Raw genomic sequence first — 20,002 nt, 5'->3', positions numbered from 1 at the left:
AAAATATTCTAGATTACAATCTGACTGAATTCAATTCACTTCATTTGCTATGGAATGATAAATAAATTCAACATTTTTCATTTAACCAAATTCTTTAAGAGAGCTTTAAGTTCTTATAAGTCAGCTCCTTTTATCTATGTTTGAGAAAATAGCAAGCTGGTTCTCCAGATTAACATTTCTAATCACTGCCACAAAGAGCAGAGTTTTCTCCCAATCTGGAATCCCGATCAGCAAATTTAATTCTCTTTAAAGAGCTGCTGGATAGTACAATTCTCATGGCAAAATATCAAGTTGATTTTGGCAGGATTGTAGATTAAATATATTGCAAATTAACATCCACTAAGCCCATTTTAACAGAATAATTCTTTGAAAATTGTTCCTACTCTAAATCAGATAAAATTACTTGCTTAAAGTTATTTAAATATGGAGTTGCTTAAAAACTTCCATGTTTTTACAGGAACCAATTTCCACCAAAATGTGATTTTAAGTTATTGACTGCTTAAAATAACATACTCTCCTACCCACTAAAGTTGTTTTCATTATAGTAATCTCCTAAATATTAGCAAATTTGCAATTCTGTTTATGCCTGGTTTAATTTTGAGAATTACAGTCATTTGTTTTACTATAAAAAATTACAAACACTAGCAAGATAAAAATTACTCTAGCACTAAAAAAACAAACAAACAAACAAACAAAAAAAAAACCCAATATGAAAGTAAGTTGACAAAATATACAGAGTTGAAATGTATAATATACATAACTGGCTTACTTTTAGTAAACAGAGATATTATCCTTTAAACGTTCTATCAAAACTGGTTTTGAATTTTGAAAAGCTGCTTTAAAGAACATATAAAATAATTACTATAATTATAGTTAGCTCCAACTAAAACATTTTATTCTTTAAAAGAAGGTGAATAGAGCTTACCTGTATAGAGCGAACACGAAAAGACAAAAATTTAAACATGGCTACGAAACCATGATGGTGATAAAAGAATTTCTGACGGTAAAACTTAAGTTAGAAAGGGAAGGCCAAGCCCCTGCAAAGTTTTCTCCTACCAGCTGTTCCGGCAATTAGAAAATTTCCTGTCAGGCGGGTCCTGAAAATGCTAGAAAAAGAGGCCGGACAATTTTCCTGTGGTAAAAGAAAGAAGAAACCTGCCGACAGGGGCACTAATGTAGCTGGATAGGTAGGGAGGCCAGAACAGGAAACCAAAACAGATTTGCTGATAGCCAAATCCTGTTGAAATGTTCTTTTCTCCTAGTTCCCAGCAATCCGGAGAATTTTCACAACCAGTGAAACAAACATTATTTTAGAATCCTGAGAAATGCCAGAATTTCTTAACTATATGACCCTTTAAAACAACTGAAACTAGTTGCCACTACTAAAAGTTGCTAAACTGATGCACAAGTGGAATTTGACCCTTTGCAGTGTGTTTACACACACACTCAAGCCGTGGTCTCAAGACAATTTTAAGGTTATACACAGGCATGTCATGGGTGTTCCCTGTCAATGAGGAAGAGTTTCATAACTACAGGTAGAAAATGAAGACCACAGGCAAGAAACTTTTAAAATTGTGATGTAAGGACAAATGCGACCTGTCTTAAATGAAAGTAAATTACTTTTGAATTTATGTTAGTCATAAGCATTAATTATCAACCAGATTCAAGACTTAAAGGCCCATAGTTAAAACTCACATTCCTAGTTGATAAAATATAAGTTAAAAAAAAAAAGAAGTCCAATCCTTGGGTTATTAGCAAAATGGAACACTTAAGAAGCCATCTTGGAAAAGAAGGAGGGGTCAAGCTACCATATAATCCCTCACTCCATTTCATTTCATACTGTAATACCTTATAGAAATTTTTCTAAGGTATTTTTGCTTTGGAAAATGACAAGTATGCCAACATTCAGAACATAATCACTGTAATAGTGGCATTTAAAACAACCAAAGAACAGCAGCTTCAAGAGTTGTGGGATAATGCTCTACTTAATGAACATTTAATCTATGTGGAACCAACAAAAACCTCAAGGGTTAATCTACACAGCCTGTAAGAATTTAATAAAATCATGGAATTTTCAAAACCTGAAGACACTCTAGAAAGTACCAAGAATAGTCGGCTCACTTTCTGGATAAAGAAACTGTGGTCAAGGTAGGCCCATATTTGGTGATAGAGCTATCTATAATGGGAGTTCAGTTTAGTACCCACTTACTGAGCAAACATTAGAGAGCCCATTATGTGCTACCGATCCTACAAGAAAAGCCAGGACTCTTCGTCCTCTATCAAATTTTTATGAAAATGTTCTATAAATGACCTAATGGAAGTTGAAGAGTAACTAAAAAAAAAAAACCTTGCTCAATTTAAAAAATTATCTTATATAACCAAATACATTAGCAGCAACAGGGACCCAAATAAATATCTAAGATAGAACTTTTAATTCTGCCTGGAAAATTGTGCACTCCTCTTGTTTAAAAACGCATGCTTCAGTTTTTCAGCAAGGCAGGCACTTAGGAACTCTCCCATCTCCCAAAAGGAATTACTTAAGACTCCTTACAACACTCCAGAAGGGCAGCAAGGCAAGGACAACCACCTAACACAGAATGGCAGTCTGAACATGAGGTGGCTCTTGAGACTATGTCAGGAAAAAGCATCATGTTTACTGCACAACTAATGAAGTAGGATATCTCTGTAAGTAGCAGTCACTGACTTTATTCAAGTAATATTTTTAAACACGAGCAACCAAATACCCTTTTTTAAACGTAAAGGATTAGTGAAAATTGGCTTTAATTACTACTAGTGCTCAGGTTAATAATTCACATTTTGCTGTGTTATGCTTTTTAATAATTAGCACTAAGAAATGAAGCAATATTTCAGACACCAAAATCTGAAATAAGTCTCCAAGTTGAAATGATACCTTAATTAAAACAGTGTGGTACTACTATAAAACACAAATAGAGTGACAGAAAAGAATGTGGCACTGTACATCAGAGGGAGATGTTAGGATATATGGCTACCTGTTTGGAGAATGCAGATACCATAAGGGAAAGTATTAATACAGATTTGATTATAAAAGTTTAAAAGGTCTTTATATCAAAAGGCACCATAAACAAAGTTAAAAGACTAGCTGATGTGATTGGAATTCCTTATAATCATATTACAATTCATCAATGAGCAACTGCTTTATTCAGGTGTTATCTATCTCCTAACCAGAATGTGAGCTCTTAAAGTCCTTTAGTACATCTCTTATGGTATTTATTACTGTTTAAGCACATCCCATTGCCCAGATTAATCTTGAGATTAATACCAAATATCACACATAAGACCTCAAATAAATGGCTTCCTTAATAAGTATCATATGCTGAAATCTGAAATGGATGCTACTTGTGTGGTTGTGCACATGAAACTAGATACTGTTCTTTTTTTCCATCTCTAACTTTAAAATTTCTTAAAATTTATCTTACTAAATTTTTGTTTTAAACATTTTATTGATTTAATCATTTACCTTATTATTTAAAAAGTAACTATTATAAAAATAATGGATGCCCATTATTGAAAACTTACATAATAAACAAAAAGGGAAAAAATTTTAAAAATCACTATTTTGGTGATTTTCTTTCCAGTCTTTTCTATGCACATATATGAACCATACTACACATAGTATCACTTTTTCTGTAAAGGGACAGATAGTAAATGTTTTCAGCTTTGCAGGACATACGGTTTCTGTCAACTCTGTCAGTGCAGTGAGAAAACGAATGGGTAAGGCTGTGTTCCAATAAAACATCTTTTACAGAAACAGGTGACAGGCCCATGAGTGTAGTTTGCTGACCCCTGTTCTCTATTTCTCAATGCATTATTAATAACTGTTGAAAATTCGATTATACAAATCTCCTGTTGTTGGGTCTTTGATCTACACCATGGTGCTGTCCCATCATTTGTACACATTCACATTTAGAAATAATTTCTAGAAGTAGAACTGTATATTCAAGAGTATGCGGCATTAAGGTTTTTGATCCTCTTATTTGGCACGTTGTCCTCCAGGAAGAACCTGAATAATAAGGAGGGAACCACATCAAGACCTTGGGCAGGGGCAAACTATAGCCAGGCCTGGCCAGCCTAAGGGCCAAATCTGCCCATGTCCATCTCTGTTTAAATATTATCTTCAACTGTGTTTGCCCTACAATGGCTACCGCTGAGTTGAGTATTTGCAAGAGAGATCATATGGCCTACAAAGTTTAAGATATTTATTTACTATCTGGCCCATTATACACAAAGTTTGCTGACTCATGGGGTAGAGTCCTCAAACAGAATGAACAGCAAATGCCAAAGCACAGAGATAGGAATGAGCTTAATGAATTCAACACACGAAGGAAAGGCCACAGTGGCTAGAATGCGATGAACATCAAGGAAAGGGGAAGGAAATGAAGAGGTAGCTTAGGGCCATATTAAGTGAGGCCTTAGACCCAAGAAATTTGGGTTTGTATTTTATTTCAAGTGTAATGGGAAACGAACCTTCCTCATTTTAGGCAATGACATTATTACCTTTCTCAAAAACCTATGAGTCCTTTTTGGCCTTTCCTTTCTTATCTAATTTCCTTCCTTTCATATTTAATCCCTCAACAAATTCTAATTTTATCTCAAAAATAAACCTCAAATCTGTCTATTTCTATTTCCTCTGCCATTCCCAGTACAAACTATCATCTATTGCCATAAAACTGGTTTCTCTGCTTCTAAATTTTCCCTGTGCAATCCTTTATCTTCACAGCAGCCAGAATCATCTTAAAACAGAAATCAGACTAATTTATGCCCCTACCTCAAATTCTTCAATGGCTTCCCATCACAGAACAAACTCCAAACTTCCCATAGTCTACAGAGCTTAAAGTAAGCAGTAGTAAATGCTACCTTGATCCTGACTTGGAGACATACTCACTAATTCATCCAGACATAACGTGAATATTTGGTCTTAGATATATAAAGTCTTTACTAAAAGAGGAATGAGTGTTAAGTTTTGTGTAATGTCTTTTTATCTATTAATACTGTCACTTAATTTTTCCTCCTTTAATTTACTGATAACTTAGACAAATACATTTCTTAATATTGACCTATGCTTGTATTTCCAGGAAAAAATCCATTGTTTTAATATAATTCTATACTTAATTTGTAAATATTTAGGATTTTTGCATTTATATTCATGAATTAAATTGGCACATGGTTTCCTTTTCTACGCTATCTCATTTTTGGGGCTATGCTAATTCTATAAAACAAACTAGAAGGCAAGGCAGATTTTTTCCTATGTTTTGGGACAACTTAAAGACCACAGAGTGATCTATTTCTTGAAAGTTTCGAAGATTTTTCTCTTAAGAAATCACTGAGCTTGGCACTATAATCAGGGACAGAAAGTGTGGTAGTGCTAATTTTTTATGATTTCAACTTCTCCCAAGGCTATTGGTATACTGTTTCTCTCTCCCTTCCCAAATTTAGATGTTCCTAAAACACCATACATTTCACCAACTTTCATATTAGTATACTGTTACAGTTAGTATTCTATTAAGTTTTTGAAATTAAACCTAAGGAAAATTTCAACCAGATGCAAAAGCAGACAGAATAGTACAGCCTTCATGTGCTCATCACCTAAGTTTAATAATTTTCAGCTCATAGCCAATCTTGTTTCATATGCTCACTTCCCCAACTCCTGTAGTTAATTATTTTGAAGCAAATCTCAGACATTATATCATTTTATCTGTAAATATTTGGGTTGTTATGATGTTTTAATCTCCTTCCTATCTGTGCTTATATCCTGTTTTGCTTTCCTAATGTTGTGGATTTGCTTTTGTGTGTTTTCCCTTGTTTTCTAATTCGCTGATTTTTGAAATTATATTTAATTCCTTCCTCTTGCTTTTTATAGGTTTACTTTGTAGTTCTTTTTTTCTAGTTTCCTTCACTGAGTCCTTAGTTGCTTTGAGTTCTCTTATTTGTTAATAAAGTTTTCTTTCAAGTATAACAATAACGTTTAAGATACTACTATATTCTAGGCACTATGCTTTACATGAAATTATCTCAGCTGATGCTCACCAATGAGGTGGGAACTATTATCCACACTGGATGAACAGACTAAGGCTTAAAGAGAAGTTAAATAATCTGCTGCCCAAGTTCTTATAGTTTGGATGTGGAAATGGTCATGATGTTGGTGGAAGCATAACCAGGTAATTTGGTGTGGGGAAGGAGAGTGCACATGAATGGTTGGTGGCTGACTTAGGTTAAAAAACAGGAGGTGCTAAACCTTTTCATCAGACCCTAAAGGAAGAGGGTTGAGTGTGGGGACCGTGGCAGAGCTCCTGAAAACTTTTCTACACCATACATAACTAACTTGTCTGGCAAAACCCCAACCATGATTAAACCCAATTATTAACCACCCTCATGACCCCATGATGAGTGAACCCTGTTGAAAAAAAAAATTGACCCATATGATAAAAACTTAAAATTAACATGTTCTTAATTGATTCCACTGGATATATTTTTGTGTGTGGATCATTCCTTTTCTCAGACACTAAAAGATTTAATTTATAAGGATTTCCATCTAAATGCAGGACAGTTAATTTTTTTAAGCACACATCCATCAACAGACAGTGTTATAAAGTGGAAAGAGCTTACGGTTTTAAACCAGAGATGGGAAACAAGTTTCATGAAGATGATCAACTTGAAACAAATGGTAGTGACTTCCTAGAGCACTGAGCAGGATTTCCTAGAGCACTTTCAAAGTCCTGTCTAAATGGAAAGCATGCTATGTTTCACTCACAGAATCTCCTGTGGGCATGAAGAGAGGGTGAGAGGCAGCAGTACCATAGCCCCAGGTCCCGAATTTTGCAGTTAAGTCACAAAATGCCCTAGGTGGTATTGCTTCTCTCCCTGTCCACACATTTCTTTTTCTTGCTTAGCCTTAAGTTCTTTTTACTTAGTCATCCTTGTCTAAAATAGTAAAATATTCATTTAGGTAAAGGGGTTACAACTTTCCATATGCCAGTATTTCAGGTTGACTCAACCAACCAACCATTCATACTTGAACATAATTAAGTCACTTTGCTTTCTTACAAAATATGGATGAAATCACTGAAACTGAAGGAATGGGTATTGTGATGAATACACCAGAACAGAAGAGAAGCAATTTTGGGTCAGAGGCATCATACGAGGCAGGCAAGCCATGATAAAAAAGGGCGTTTTTTTTTTGTTTGTTTGTTTGTTTTAAGCTCTTAGGGGTGGAGGAACAGGACACTAGGAAGTGAAAAAATAGCCCTGAAAGAGAGCCAAAAATGTAGCAAAAGGAAACCTTTGCTTGTGCTTGGAAATTTTCCTGGTGTACACACACTCTATTTAATTCCACCATGCAGTGCTAATTATACTGCTATTTATCTCAGAAATATTTTCCTAAGTGGCATATACTTAAATCTACTATTTTCCCTCAAGCTCTGAGTGCTCAAATACACTCTCAACCAATGAGAGTTAGAACGGCAGACAATACATAATCAGTCAATAAGTGTTATTAATATACCATGGTACAAATTTTCCCTGCCAATGAGCACTCTATTGTATTTTCCTGTGTTGAGTGAGTAATTCACTGCCTACTGTCTACTCTGCTGGGGCTTCTCTGTGTTTGAACCATGATGACTGTAATAGGTGTGCAATGGTGTGCTGTTAACATGGCTGTTAAGGATCATTTTGGATGCTCAAATGCAAGTTTTAAGGCAGCTTTGTGTGAAGTAAAAGTTTTTACTTCAGTTAAATAAAGACAGGAAAGGGTTGAAACTTTAGAGAGCCAGAAGAAAGGATAAGAGCATTAAAATGGCAGAAGATGGAAAAGAAGTAGGGCCAAGTAGAGTGGCTCATGCTTGTAATCCCAGCACTTTGGGAGGCTGAGGCAGGTGGATCACTTGAGGTCAGGAGTTCGAGACCAGCCTGATCAACACAGTAAAACCCCATTCTCTAAAATACAAAAATTAGCTGAGTGTGGTGGCATGTGCCTGTGATCCTAGCTACTTGGGAGGCTGAGGCAGGAGAATTGCTCGAACCTGGGAGGCGGAGGTTGCAGTGAGCCACTGCACTCCAGCCTCAGTGACAGAGTGAGACCCTGTTTCCAAAATAAATACATACATACATACATACATACATACATACATAAGAAGTAGATCTAAGATATGGGAGACAGGCAGACAGCAGGGCAAAGAACAAAGGGCAAGAGAAGAGATTAAGTGTGTGAAGAACAGAAAAATCCAGCCAGAACAGAATGGCTCTATCACAAATAGAAACCTAGGGGATATGTTCAAGAGACATCACAGGATTAACTCCATACACTAAGAAGGTCTGAGTGACGGTATTTAACATTCAGGAGAAATCGGGCTGTCCTTTATGACCATCCTTTTAGTAAAACTGATTTAGCTATCTCCAACACATCTCACTTTTCCTCCCTTTGACTTTTGTTTACACCATTTTCCCATAAAAGTGCATTTACCCAAATGTTGACATTTACTTCTCAAAAATCCTGTACCTATTTTTGAAGACTCAGGTTAAATTTCATGCCTTCTGTGAATTTTTGCCTGATCACACCAGTTACAACTACTTTTTAAATTTCACTTAAATTTTTATCAAAGGCTAAAGTGTCAAAAAGTATTTCAAGGCTTGTAATGAGAAAGCAGCAGTACTCTATGCTCTTGGTACCCTTTCAGTTCTTTTCATTGTTCCCTCTGGTATTTGCTTTTATATGATAAATAATAATCTTATAATACTTTCTCTTGATTCATCAATTTCAGATAGTACCTTTAGACATCCTATTACAGATGACTCGGCACTCATATCACAGATTTTGGTTAAACCAATATTTAGTCTTTACAATTATTATGACTATGTAAACACTGCTCACTGCCTAGGTAAAGAATATACTTTAGTTACATCTCTTGTGCGCAATTTTTATTTTTCCCTTAAGTTTGCAGTTGCTTTTTTAAATTTGCTTTTATTTTCTTTGTACCTATTTCAAATTCTTCCTACTCTGCAACAGCCTCTCAAGTGAATTTTCAATACTCAAGCCTATTTAGATTCATCACTTCTATTCCCCCACCTCTTCCCCCAATCCTATTCCTGGAGGCAGCATTCTTGAAATTATCCGTCTACTTCAATCCGGACTGAGTACTCTCTAAGCTTCCTGCATGAACTAGTCTTCTGAAGTTTCCTTTAATCATCATAATGGGAAAAAACTTTCATCATGCTTGCAGTACTGGATCTTTTGTTTGCCGAATCCCATGTCTCTCTTACTTAGTTAATAACCCCCTAGTGTTGGCAGAGCCCATTTTCCAGCAACTTCCTAAAATAGGTTCATATCTGAAAATATCTTGGCTGAAAACCATTTTCACTAAGCATTTTAAAGGCATTGCTCCTTGTTTTCTAACTTCCAATGCTGAAAAGTCTAATATTCTTCTATCCAATCTTTTATATAGGATTTAAAAAATCTCTAAAAGCTTAGGGTTTTCCCTTTATCCCTAGTGTTTCGATATTTCAGAGATGACCCTTCTTGAGAGTAGGGCTTTTTAAAATTTCTCTCATTAATAGGCTTTCAGAGGGATGTTGTAATCTGGAGACTCATGGTCCTCATTTTGGAAAACTGGTTTTTTTTTTTTAATTTGGTATTTTAGTATTCCACTTAATCTAAAAGCATGATTATCACTATACCATTATGAAAGAAAAGATGCTGTCAATTAATATATGTCACACTATGAATTATAACAACCATTCTGATTTCAGAGATATTAAAATGTAAAAAACAAAAAATATGTTTCTTACGGTATTTCTTTCCTGCTTTCTTCCCCTTCATTTCCTCTATTGTTACTTTCTGGAATTCCTATTAGTTAGACGTCAGATTGCTCTTCTTTCTTTTTCTTTCCTACTTTCTACCTCTTATTGTTCTACTTTTTGAGAGTTTTCCTCAATTTTAGCTTGTAAATGTTCTACTAAAATGCAAAACATTCCTATTGTATTTTTAACTTCTAAGAGTTTCTTCTTTTATGATTTCTTTTTTATGGCAATTTACTTTTTCTTAGGGAATCAATTTTGTCTCAACACTCAGAGGACACTAATTAAACTTGCTTTTTCCCTGCATTGTTTGTTCCTCCAAGATCTCATTATTTTATACTGGAAGACTTCCTCACATAACTGGTGATATTTGGCTTTCCATAAATATTTGAGAGTGAGGCACTAAGAAGTGGCCTGGCAGTTATGTGGCTTGTCAACTGGGGAGGCTTTCTTATAGGTTAACTGGCCAACTAGGCAGCCTTTACACTAAAAGTCTCCCAAAGGACAGTATCTTACATTTCTTCAGTCACAACGCCCATCCTCCTTCCTGGAGGATATGGTCCTAGTGGTTGGAATGGGACCAGGTCACCATTCAGTAATAGGTTTTCACTTCACCTCCCTGTTTCCAGCCCAGTGCCTTACCCTACTTCTTCCTGTGTCCAAGGTGCCCAAGTGTATAGCTTCTCTGGTTTTCTCTGTGAAATACCTTCTGTCTCCAGAGGAGAGAGGATCTAGAAACTCTTTATATCAATATTCAACCAATCTCTGTTTTCAGCCCCATGCCATACATCCACGTTCCACAGTACCTGGTGGCCCCATTTTTGAGCTCTTCTGAGGCTCTGGGGGCCTTGAATAAGACTTGCTCACCATTAGGATATTCCTCTAAAATCACTTATGCTCCATTAATTTCATCTTGTTACCACTCTTCTATCTGCTTTTCATATTTATATCTTGTGGTTGAAGTTACAGATATCTTCTGATTTCAAAGACCAAAATTCTGATTTCTTATTCTCCTTGTTGTTTTGGTTGGTAATTTCCCAGAGGAGAAGAGGACAAAAACAACTTTATTTTGCCATTTTTAAAACTGCAAGTTTCCCTTATATGCTTCTGTAACAACGAATGTAGCAGAGTACTTGGCACCTAATAGACATTCATGAACTACTTTGTTAATGAATGACTAGATGCAGTTAGAATATGGACTAAGCTACTGTAAGAAAAAGATCCCCAAATGTGACAACTCAAACAAAGTAAGTGCCTTTTTTTTTTTTTTCCTCTCACAGAGCAGTCCATAGGTTAAGAGCATACTTTTGGGTGAAGAGGTGTCACTAGATCATTAGGTATTAAGGGACCCAGATTTCTTCTCATATTATCCATCTTCTCTACTGTCCTGTCCTAGTCAAAAGTGGCTTATCATTACATTCTGCATTCTAGCCCACGGAAAAGGGGCCAATGAACCTGCAAGAAAGCCTACCAGCTGATGACCTCCATACATACATTTATTATCTCACAGTTTTGGTGGACCAGGAATCTGGGCCAGCAACCATGTGAGCTTAGAAGCAGATCCTTCTGTCGTCAAGTTTCAGATGAAACTCTACCCCTGGACCACAGCTTAATTTCAAGTCTGAGAGAGCCTCTGAACCAAAAGATGTGGCTAAGCTCTGCCCAAATTGCTGGTCCACAGAAACTGGGAGATAATAAATGTGTGTAGTTCTAAGCCACTAAGTTTGGAGTAATTTGTAACACATCAAATAGATAATACAACATCTCAACATTCCCTATGTAAATTATTAGTTGACAAAAGGAAAACTTCTAATTAAATACAATTTTAAATTATAAGGTTAATAAATATTTTGACAATCTTTTGGATTTAATATCATGTAATAAATATTAAATACCAGGCTTTGATCTGACACCTAAGCCTAATTTGTATAATCTGGAATGATCTGCTCAACAGCCTCATATGCATTGCAGGTAGTATCTTAGTCCTCCATCTTTCTGACCTGTCTCTAGAATGCAGGTTCTTGCAGATGTAAATGCTACTAAAGCCATGAGTAGGAGAAAGTACAAACCATATAACATCACAATGGAAAATGCTTTTAGACTACAGAGAATAAAAAAATTTGGAGGTTTTCCTTCTGATTGTTTTTACATTCGCTTACATGTAAATATATATACTATAGATAAATGAAGTAAACTGCCTCAAATGGTTTTGGAGAGGGTAGGAATCTGAAGGAAGCTCTGGGCACTAGGCCCCATGCCTGGGTCCCTACGCTAGCTAAAACTTAATCCATTCATCCCTTTAATCTACAAATACTTACTGAACACCAACTGGGTACTAGGCACAGACATAAAACAAGGAATAAGTCAGACTTGGTCACTGCCTCATTCAACTCACAGTTTAGTAGGTAATACAGACCAAGCAAATAAGCAATGGAATCTGGTATAGTGTTGCCATTTAGGGTATGCATAGGCTCCTGTGGCAGCAAAAAGGAAAAACACTTAACCCAAGGTGAAAGTGGAAGTGGTAGTTGTATTGGGAAGACATCTCAGTTGAAATGATATCTAAACAAAGATGACCAGAAATTAAGTAGTGGGGATGGCGGTAGGGGAAAAGAATTCTGAGACAAGGAACATTGCCTTTGAAAGTCCGTAAGCAAAAGAGAAGCTGATACATTTGAGTGACTGGACTTTCAGTGAGAGTAGAGGTGTGCGGCTAGAGAGGATGTGGAGAGAAGTATGCAAAGCCTTATTATGCAGGGCCTGGTAGGTCATGTTATGGAGGTTGGGCTTTTGTTTAAAGGAACCATAAAACTATGGAGGTGTTTTAAGCAGAAGGTTAAACTGATCTTATTCTTCCACAACTGACACAATGTTCATGACAATTTGTTTGATTTCTGAAAAGTTAACACTCCTAAGATGCTAAAAACATACAGAAACACCTAACATTTTAAATATATATATGCAATAACCAGATGGAAAACATACCAGAAAAAAAAAATCCCACTTTCTACATAACAAAGACTATAAAACTATAAAATACCCATAACTTACCTTAATAAACTTGTAAAAACAAGTACAAGAACTATATGTAAAAAACTATAACTTTTTTTTTTCAGACAGGGTCTCACTCTGTTGCCCAGGCTGGAGTGCAGTGGCATGATCATAGCTCACTGCAGCCTTAGCCTTACACTTCTGGGTTCAAATGATTCTCTACCTCAGCCTCCCAAGTAGCTGGGACCACAGCACATGACACCATGCTTGGCTTATTTTTAAATTTGTAGTAGAGACAGGGACTTGCTATGCTGCCCAGGGTGGTCTCGAACTCCTGGGTTCAAGCAAACCTCTTGCCTCAGCCTCCTAAAGTGCTGGGATTACAGGCATAAGCCCCCACGCCCAGCCAAGAAACCATAAAATTTTGATAAAGAATGTAAAAGAAAATCAGAAAAAATGAATGTTCCTGAATGTGAAGACTCAATATTGTTAAAGTAATTTTTCATGTTAATCTGTACATTTAAGGCAATTCTCATAAAAATCCCAATAAATTTTTCAGAAGTACTTGATGAACTGATTGTAAAGTTTATCTGGAAGATTAAATGTAGGACTATATTTATAAGACTACATATAAGACTTTTTACAAAAGTAAAAAGGTGGGAAGGTTTGCTTTACCACATTAACAAAAACATATAATAAAATGACAGTAATTGAAAAAGTATGTAAAGTCAAAATATTCAGGGGCGTTGTGGGTTGAATTGTGCCCTCCAAATAGGTATGTTCAAGTAATCCCCAGTAACGGTGAATGTGACCTTATTTGAAACCAGCGTCTTTGCAGCTGTAATTAAGATGAAGTCATATTGGAGTGGGATGGTCCCAATCCAATGACTAGTGCTCTTATGAGAAGAGGGAAATTTGGACACAGACACGAACAGGGAGATCATCTGATGCCCGAGGCAGAAAGTAGAATGATGTATCTACAAGCCATGGAATGCCAAGGACTGCTGGCAAACACCAGCAGCTGGAATAGGCAAGGAAGGAACCTCCCCAAGAGCCATTTATTGTTTTAAACCACCCAGTTTGTGGTAATTTGTTATGGCAAAGCAGGAAACTGATACAAGGAGTATAATGCAATTTTATACGTGATAAAAGAGGTATCTCAAATGAGTAGGAAAGAATAGATTTTATTTATTCAATAAATAGAGGTTAGGACAACAGGCTATTTATCTGGAAAGAAAAGTTAGATTTCTACTTCATACCAGGTACTAAATTCCAAGTGGATCACAGATCTAAATGTAAAACAAAACAAAAAACACCAAAAAACGATAAAAGATCAAAATGTAAAAGGATTATTTTTATAACCTTAGTGTAGGAAGGATTTTCTAACCAAAGCATGAAACCCAGAAGCCAGATGTGACCATTTAAAAATGAAAACTTCTGGCCGGGTGCAGTGGCTCACACCTGTAATCCCAGCACTTTGGGAGGCTGAGGCAAGCGGATCACAAGGTCAGGATGTGACCTTGACCAATGTGGTGAAGCCCCATCTCTACCACAAATACAAAAATTAGCCAGGTGTGGTGGTGCGCGCCTGTAATCCCAGCTACTCAGGAGGCTGAGGCAGAAGAATTGCTTGAACCCGGGAGGCAGAGGTTGCAGTGAGCTGAGGTAATGCCACTGCACTCCAGCCTGGACAACAGAGCAAGACTCCTTCTCAAAAAAACAAAATAAAACAAAACAAAAAACAAAAAAAAACTTCTGTATATACTACAATTAAAAACACATAATCAATGTTTAAAAAAACATATTACAAGATATATAATAGACATGGAGTTAATATCCAGAATATATACAGAGATTGTACAGACCAATAAGGAGACAACAAGTAACTCCAAATAAAACTGAGCAAAACATAAAATAACAAAGGCCAATAATGTATGGATACTCAATCTCACTAGTAATCAAATGAGATGCAAATTAAAATGGGAAAGTCAGCCAAGCATGGTGGCTCACGCCTGTAATCCCAGCACTTTGGGAGGCCAAGATGGGTGGATCACTTGAGGTCAGGAGTTCGAGGCCAGCTTGGCCAACATTGTGCAACCCATCTCTACTAAAATTGCAAAAATTAGTCAGGCGTGGTGGCGGTTGCCTGTAATCCCAGCTACTCGGGAGGCTGAGGCAGGAGAATGGCTTGAACCTGGGAGTCGGAAGTTGCAGTGAGCTGAGATCATACCACTGCACTCCAGCCTGAGCAGCAGAGCGAGACTCTGTCTCAAAAAAAGAAAAAGAAAAAAAAGGGAAAGTATTATTTTTCTAGAGTCACTCAAATTAAAAATATTTTCTGATAATACCTAGTGTTGAGTAGGCAATACTCAAACAGGTATTCTCATATACTGAAATTCTGAAGGAAAATTTGATAAATGTCTATTGAGATTTAAATGTTTATACCCTTGGTTTCAGAACATCCTTTTCTAAGACTATATCCTACTGAAACACAAATTCACAACAATAAATAGGGGACTATTACATTAAATATAGGATATTCATAAATAGAATACTGTAACTGTGTAACCACTTTAAAAAGAGGTAGATCTGGCTGGCTGGGCATGGCGGCTAACACTTGTAATCCCAATGCTTTGGGAGGCTGAGGTGGGAGGATTGCCTGAGGCCAGGAGTTCAAGACCAGCCTGGGCAATATAGCAAGACCCCATCTGTAAAAAAAAAAAAAAAAAAAAAAAACCATTAAAAAAAAAAATTAGCTGGGCGTGGTGGCATGTGCCTGTAGTCCTAGCTACTAAGAAGGCTGAGGTGGGAGGGTTGCTTGAGCCCAGGAGTTTGAGGTTACAGTGAGTCATGACTCTACCACTGCACTCTAGCCTGGGTGACAGGGAGAGAGACCTTGTCTCAAAAACCCCCTCAAAACAAAAAAACAAAGAAGAGGTAGTTCTGTATGTATTGTCATACAAAGATGTTCAAGACATGTTAAGTAAAAAGAACAAGTTGCAGAATATGTATTTTGTAAACATAAATAATAATTACCTTATGTACAAAATATCAAGACTATAACTTAGCTGTTGACAATGGTTATTCTGTGTGTGGTAGTAGGGAACAATTTATTAATTCATTTATGTAACATTTAATGAGTGTCCATTATGTGCCAGGTACATTGGTTTAGTTACTGGGGATTCAGGAGTGAACAACAACAAAAAAACAGATGAGGAAATGGTGAATGTCCACTTTCTATGTTAAACATATCTGTAAAGTATGACCTTTATATTTTTGTCTTTAACAAATTTACGGTCAATTTGGTTATTTAAAAACATAAGCTTTAGGCCAGGTGCAGTGGCTCACACCTGTAATCACAGCACTTTGGGAGGCTAAGGTGGGCAGATCACCTGAGGTCAGGAGTTCGAGACCAGCCTGGCCAACTTGGTGAAACCCCATCTCTACTAAAATTACAAAAATTCAAAAATTAGCCAGGTGTAGTGGCGGGCGCCTGTAATTCCAGCTACTCAGGAGGCTGAGACAGAAGAATCCTGTGAGCCCGGAAGGCTGAGGTTGCAGTGAGCTGAGATAGCACCACTGCACTCCAGCCTGGGTGACAAGAGCAAAACTCCATCTCAAAAAATCCCCAAGAAACAAAAAAACATAAGCTTTAGGCACTAATGAAAAACTTTCAACAATATAAAGCAATCTGTTTTATCATTCTCTTAAAATCACTCTTATTGTACAGTTTTTAGAGAGGTCCCTGGCATACTCAATAATGTAGTCTGGTAAAGTTAATGTGAAAGGATCGAGAAGTTTCTTATACTGTAAAATGATTACTCTGTTCAGTTGAAAAATGAGAATAATTTTACAGTATTTCATTTATCTATACCCTTTGTGACAGAATATTTTACTTACAGTTTGTGGGTTAATCTCCTCCTCTCCCATAGGTTCATCCATAATTTGTTGTCCATTCTGTGAAAAGCACAGCAAGCAGAAAGTTACCAAAACAGACCTCACATCAGTTAAAGTTAAATGAAGGCAGACAACAACAAAAACTGAGGAAGATTTTCACCCCTAAAGGGCTCTAATGAAGTAGAACCACCATATGAGTATGCAGTTGCTAAATTTGCAACAGGATGTGCTTCAAAAGTTAATTATTTGAAACTATAAAAACATTTTTTCATGGAAAAATATAATAAATGATTATTACCTTTCCACGTGAGCCCTTGAGTTTAATAGTTAAATGCATTAAAAATGGTCTCATTTAAGCCTCACCAAACATTATTTACAACAGTGTATAGCAAAACACATTCTAAATTCCAACTCCATTCATAATTAATCAAGGGAACTGATTAATTACTTCAGAGAAAATTAAGCCCAATCTCTACATCAAAATAAATTCCAGATGGATTAAACATTTAGATGTGAAAAAATAAAATTACACAACTATTAGAATATAGGTGAACAATACTCATGGGGTAAGGAGGGTTGAAATCATAAAGAAAAAAGCGACATTTGAATCTATAAGTTTAAAACTTCTGCCAGACACAAAAAAAGATAAAAGACAAACTGATTACAAAAAAAAGGCAACATATAACAAAGGGATGGTATCCTCAATACATAAAGAGCTTTGTTTTACAAACCTGTAAGAAAAAACGATGAACCTCAACAGAAATGAGCAATAAGGGAAAAAAGAGTTCAGCCTTAGTACTCATCAAAGAAATGCATTTAACCCAAAGACACCTTTTGCCTTTCAAATTGGTAATGATTTACAAAACAAAAACAAAAACAAAAAACCACTCAGTGTTAACGAGGGTATGGGGGAGAGAGCACTCTGGACATACTGCTGGAGAAAAGTGTGAATCAGCACAACCTTTCAGGAAGGCAATCTGAGTCTGTATTTTAAAAAAACCAAAATACCACACATAAAATTTTGAAATGTCTCATCGATTCTACTTCTTTTTTTTAAAAAAAAGTGGACAAGTGTACAAAGATGTACATACAAGAATGCTCACCATAACTTTTATTCCAAAAAGAACTTCAAATTGAAAACCTAAATTCCTAACAATAGAGAACTAGTTAAATATATTATGGTACACCCTTAAAATGGAATACTATGTAGTCATTAAAATGATGATAAAGATATAAATTCATTGACATAGAAAGACAGTCACATGTAATAAGTGAAAAAGCAGTTTACAAAATGATATGGATTGTAATGATCCCATTTTAAATAAATATATACATATTTCAATGTATATATTTTTATGGGGAAAAACTCTGGAAGGATATACACCAAAATGTTAACAGTGGTTATCTCTGGGTGGTAGAATTTTAGACAATTTAAATTGTTTATTTTTGCTTATTTGAATATTCTAATGTGTCTACAATGAATATGTATTATTTGTGTAATTTTTAAAAACCACAAAAACAGAAGTCAGGAACACATAGTTTCTTCTCTCATTCCCTCACTGGAAAAAGGAGTAGCCATGATTATTAATTCAACAAGTATACAAGGATCTAAGCTAACCACCTTTGGAGCATTATCACCTGGGAAATAAAAGGCAGCCCACCTATCACCTCATACTTCACATGAGGCAGCTGCTCTAAATATGAACTCCCCTCTTTGTTCTTCTCATCCCTATTACCATCCATCCATTCATTCATCTCATTTCATTCAAGCTATGTTCTAGGCACTGAGCTGGAGATAAAAGTTAATAAAACATAGCCCCTATAGAAGGTCTGTTGACCTTATACAAAGGGTACTTTTCATTTTCACCACTCATAGAAGATGTTCCTAGATTAGGGAATGCCTATGTAATACTATGAAGCACAGAAACAGTGCCAAAATTCAGGAAAAGATAGGGAGGCAAGTATAAAATCTTTATTTTCCTAAGGTATGTTCAAAGACTATAACACTGCCCATTTCTTTGGTATAAAGACACTCGTGTATCTCCACAATATTTATTTTTCCTCAAAGTGACAACCATTTATTCAACTGACTACTGGTTGTTCTTATCCAAATGTTCCAAAGAACTAGCTCCTAACAACTGTGGCTCTGTTGTCAGACACAGAGATTCAAATTCATATTCTTACTCTATTAATTATGAAGTCTTAGACAGGTTCTTTAAACAATCTAAGCTTTTCAGTTTCTTCATATGGAAAATGAAGATTGAAAAGTCTTATCTTCAGAGGGTTGTAGTAAAGACTAAATTAGTTAAATGATATAAAATTCTAACCACAGTGTCTGGCACTTAGTAAACAATCACTGTCAGCTAGTTTTCTTACGTCCAAAATTCAATTACCTCACCTCTGGCCCACCAATCTGTTCCCTCTCCTATATTTGCCATATTAATGAATGGCACCATCATTCATCTAGCAGCCCAAACCAGAGTTTTTCATTAATTGTAAACAGTTATCTTTCTGTAACACAGACTTGCCCCCATGACTCCCCATTGTGTGGCGTTTAGAACCCTCAGTCTAACTTGAGCTACACGTATGTTTTTCATAGGAATAAAATTTAAGAACCATCTGTTCCTTGCAATTTTTAATGTATGCAAAGCAAGTATCACAACTTATAACTTACTTTTAAAGAAAACTGGTACAGGAGAAACAGTACTAAACTTGGAATTCGCAGACCAAGGATAGAGCCCTAGGCTGCTGCTTATAAGCTTTATGATTTGAGGCAATTCAGACTTTCTCTTAGCCTATTACCTTACCTGTTCAAAATGAGGATACTTGTCCTGTCTACCCAAAGGATTATTACCAGGCTCAAAAACGAGATAATTCAGAAGAAAGAACTTTACAAATGTTAAAGAGCTGTACCAATGCACATTATTACTAAGGTGAGGTAGCCTCATGAGGATAACATACTCTGTAAAGTCCTTCTGATCTTGGAATTTAAAACATCTTTGAATTGGTAAGGCATCTCAAAAGTCTTCTGTTCCTACTACACATAATATGTTTCAATTCTTTCTACTCCGTTCTTACTTACGCTTAAATACTACCAGGACAAGAATGTACTACCTCACTAGGCACTATAATATCTCTGAAAAAGTACTGCCTGCTACATGAAATTTTTCATTATATAGCAACTTTCCTCAGCTGTGAATTCTCTTTAAGAGGATTACTAATAAATGATGACTAACTCTATCTACCCGTACTCTATCTGCAAAGTCACAGGAAGTAAATCTACAGC

General features: G+C 36.1%; 1 protein-coding gene across 5 annotated transcripts in view; it reads right to left on the bottom strand.

Annotated features, from left to right (window-relative positions):
• The window catches only part of RPS6KA3 (ribosomal protein S6 kinase A3), a 116,257-nt gene that overhangs the window by 67,517 nt on the left and 28,738 nt on the right, over positions 1-20,002 (bottom strand). For all 5 annotated transcript variants that reach the window (XM_037986399.2, XM_007991257.3, XM_007991258.3 and 2 more), the window contains one exon: positions 16,720-16,776. In XM_037986399.2, the coding sequence (XP_037842327.1) occupies positions 16,720-16,761 (42 nt within the window). In that variant the 5' untranslated portion in view covers positions 16,762-16,776. The remainder of the gene's footprint in view (positions 1-16,719; positions 16,777-20,002) is intronic.

This window comes from Chlorocebus sabaeus, chromosome X, assembly GCF_047675955.1.
Source record: "Chlorocebus sabaeus isolate Y175 chromosome X, mChlSab1.0.hap1, whole genome shotgun sequence".
Taxonomy (NCBI): Eukaryota; Metazoa; Chordata; class Mammalia; order Primates; family Cercopithecidae; genus Chlorocebus; species Chlorocebus sabaeus.
This window is presented reverse-complemented; position numbering and strand designations above follow the sequence as displayed.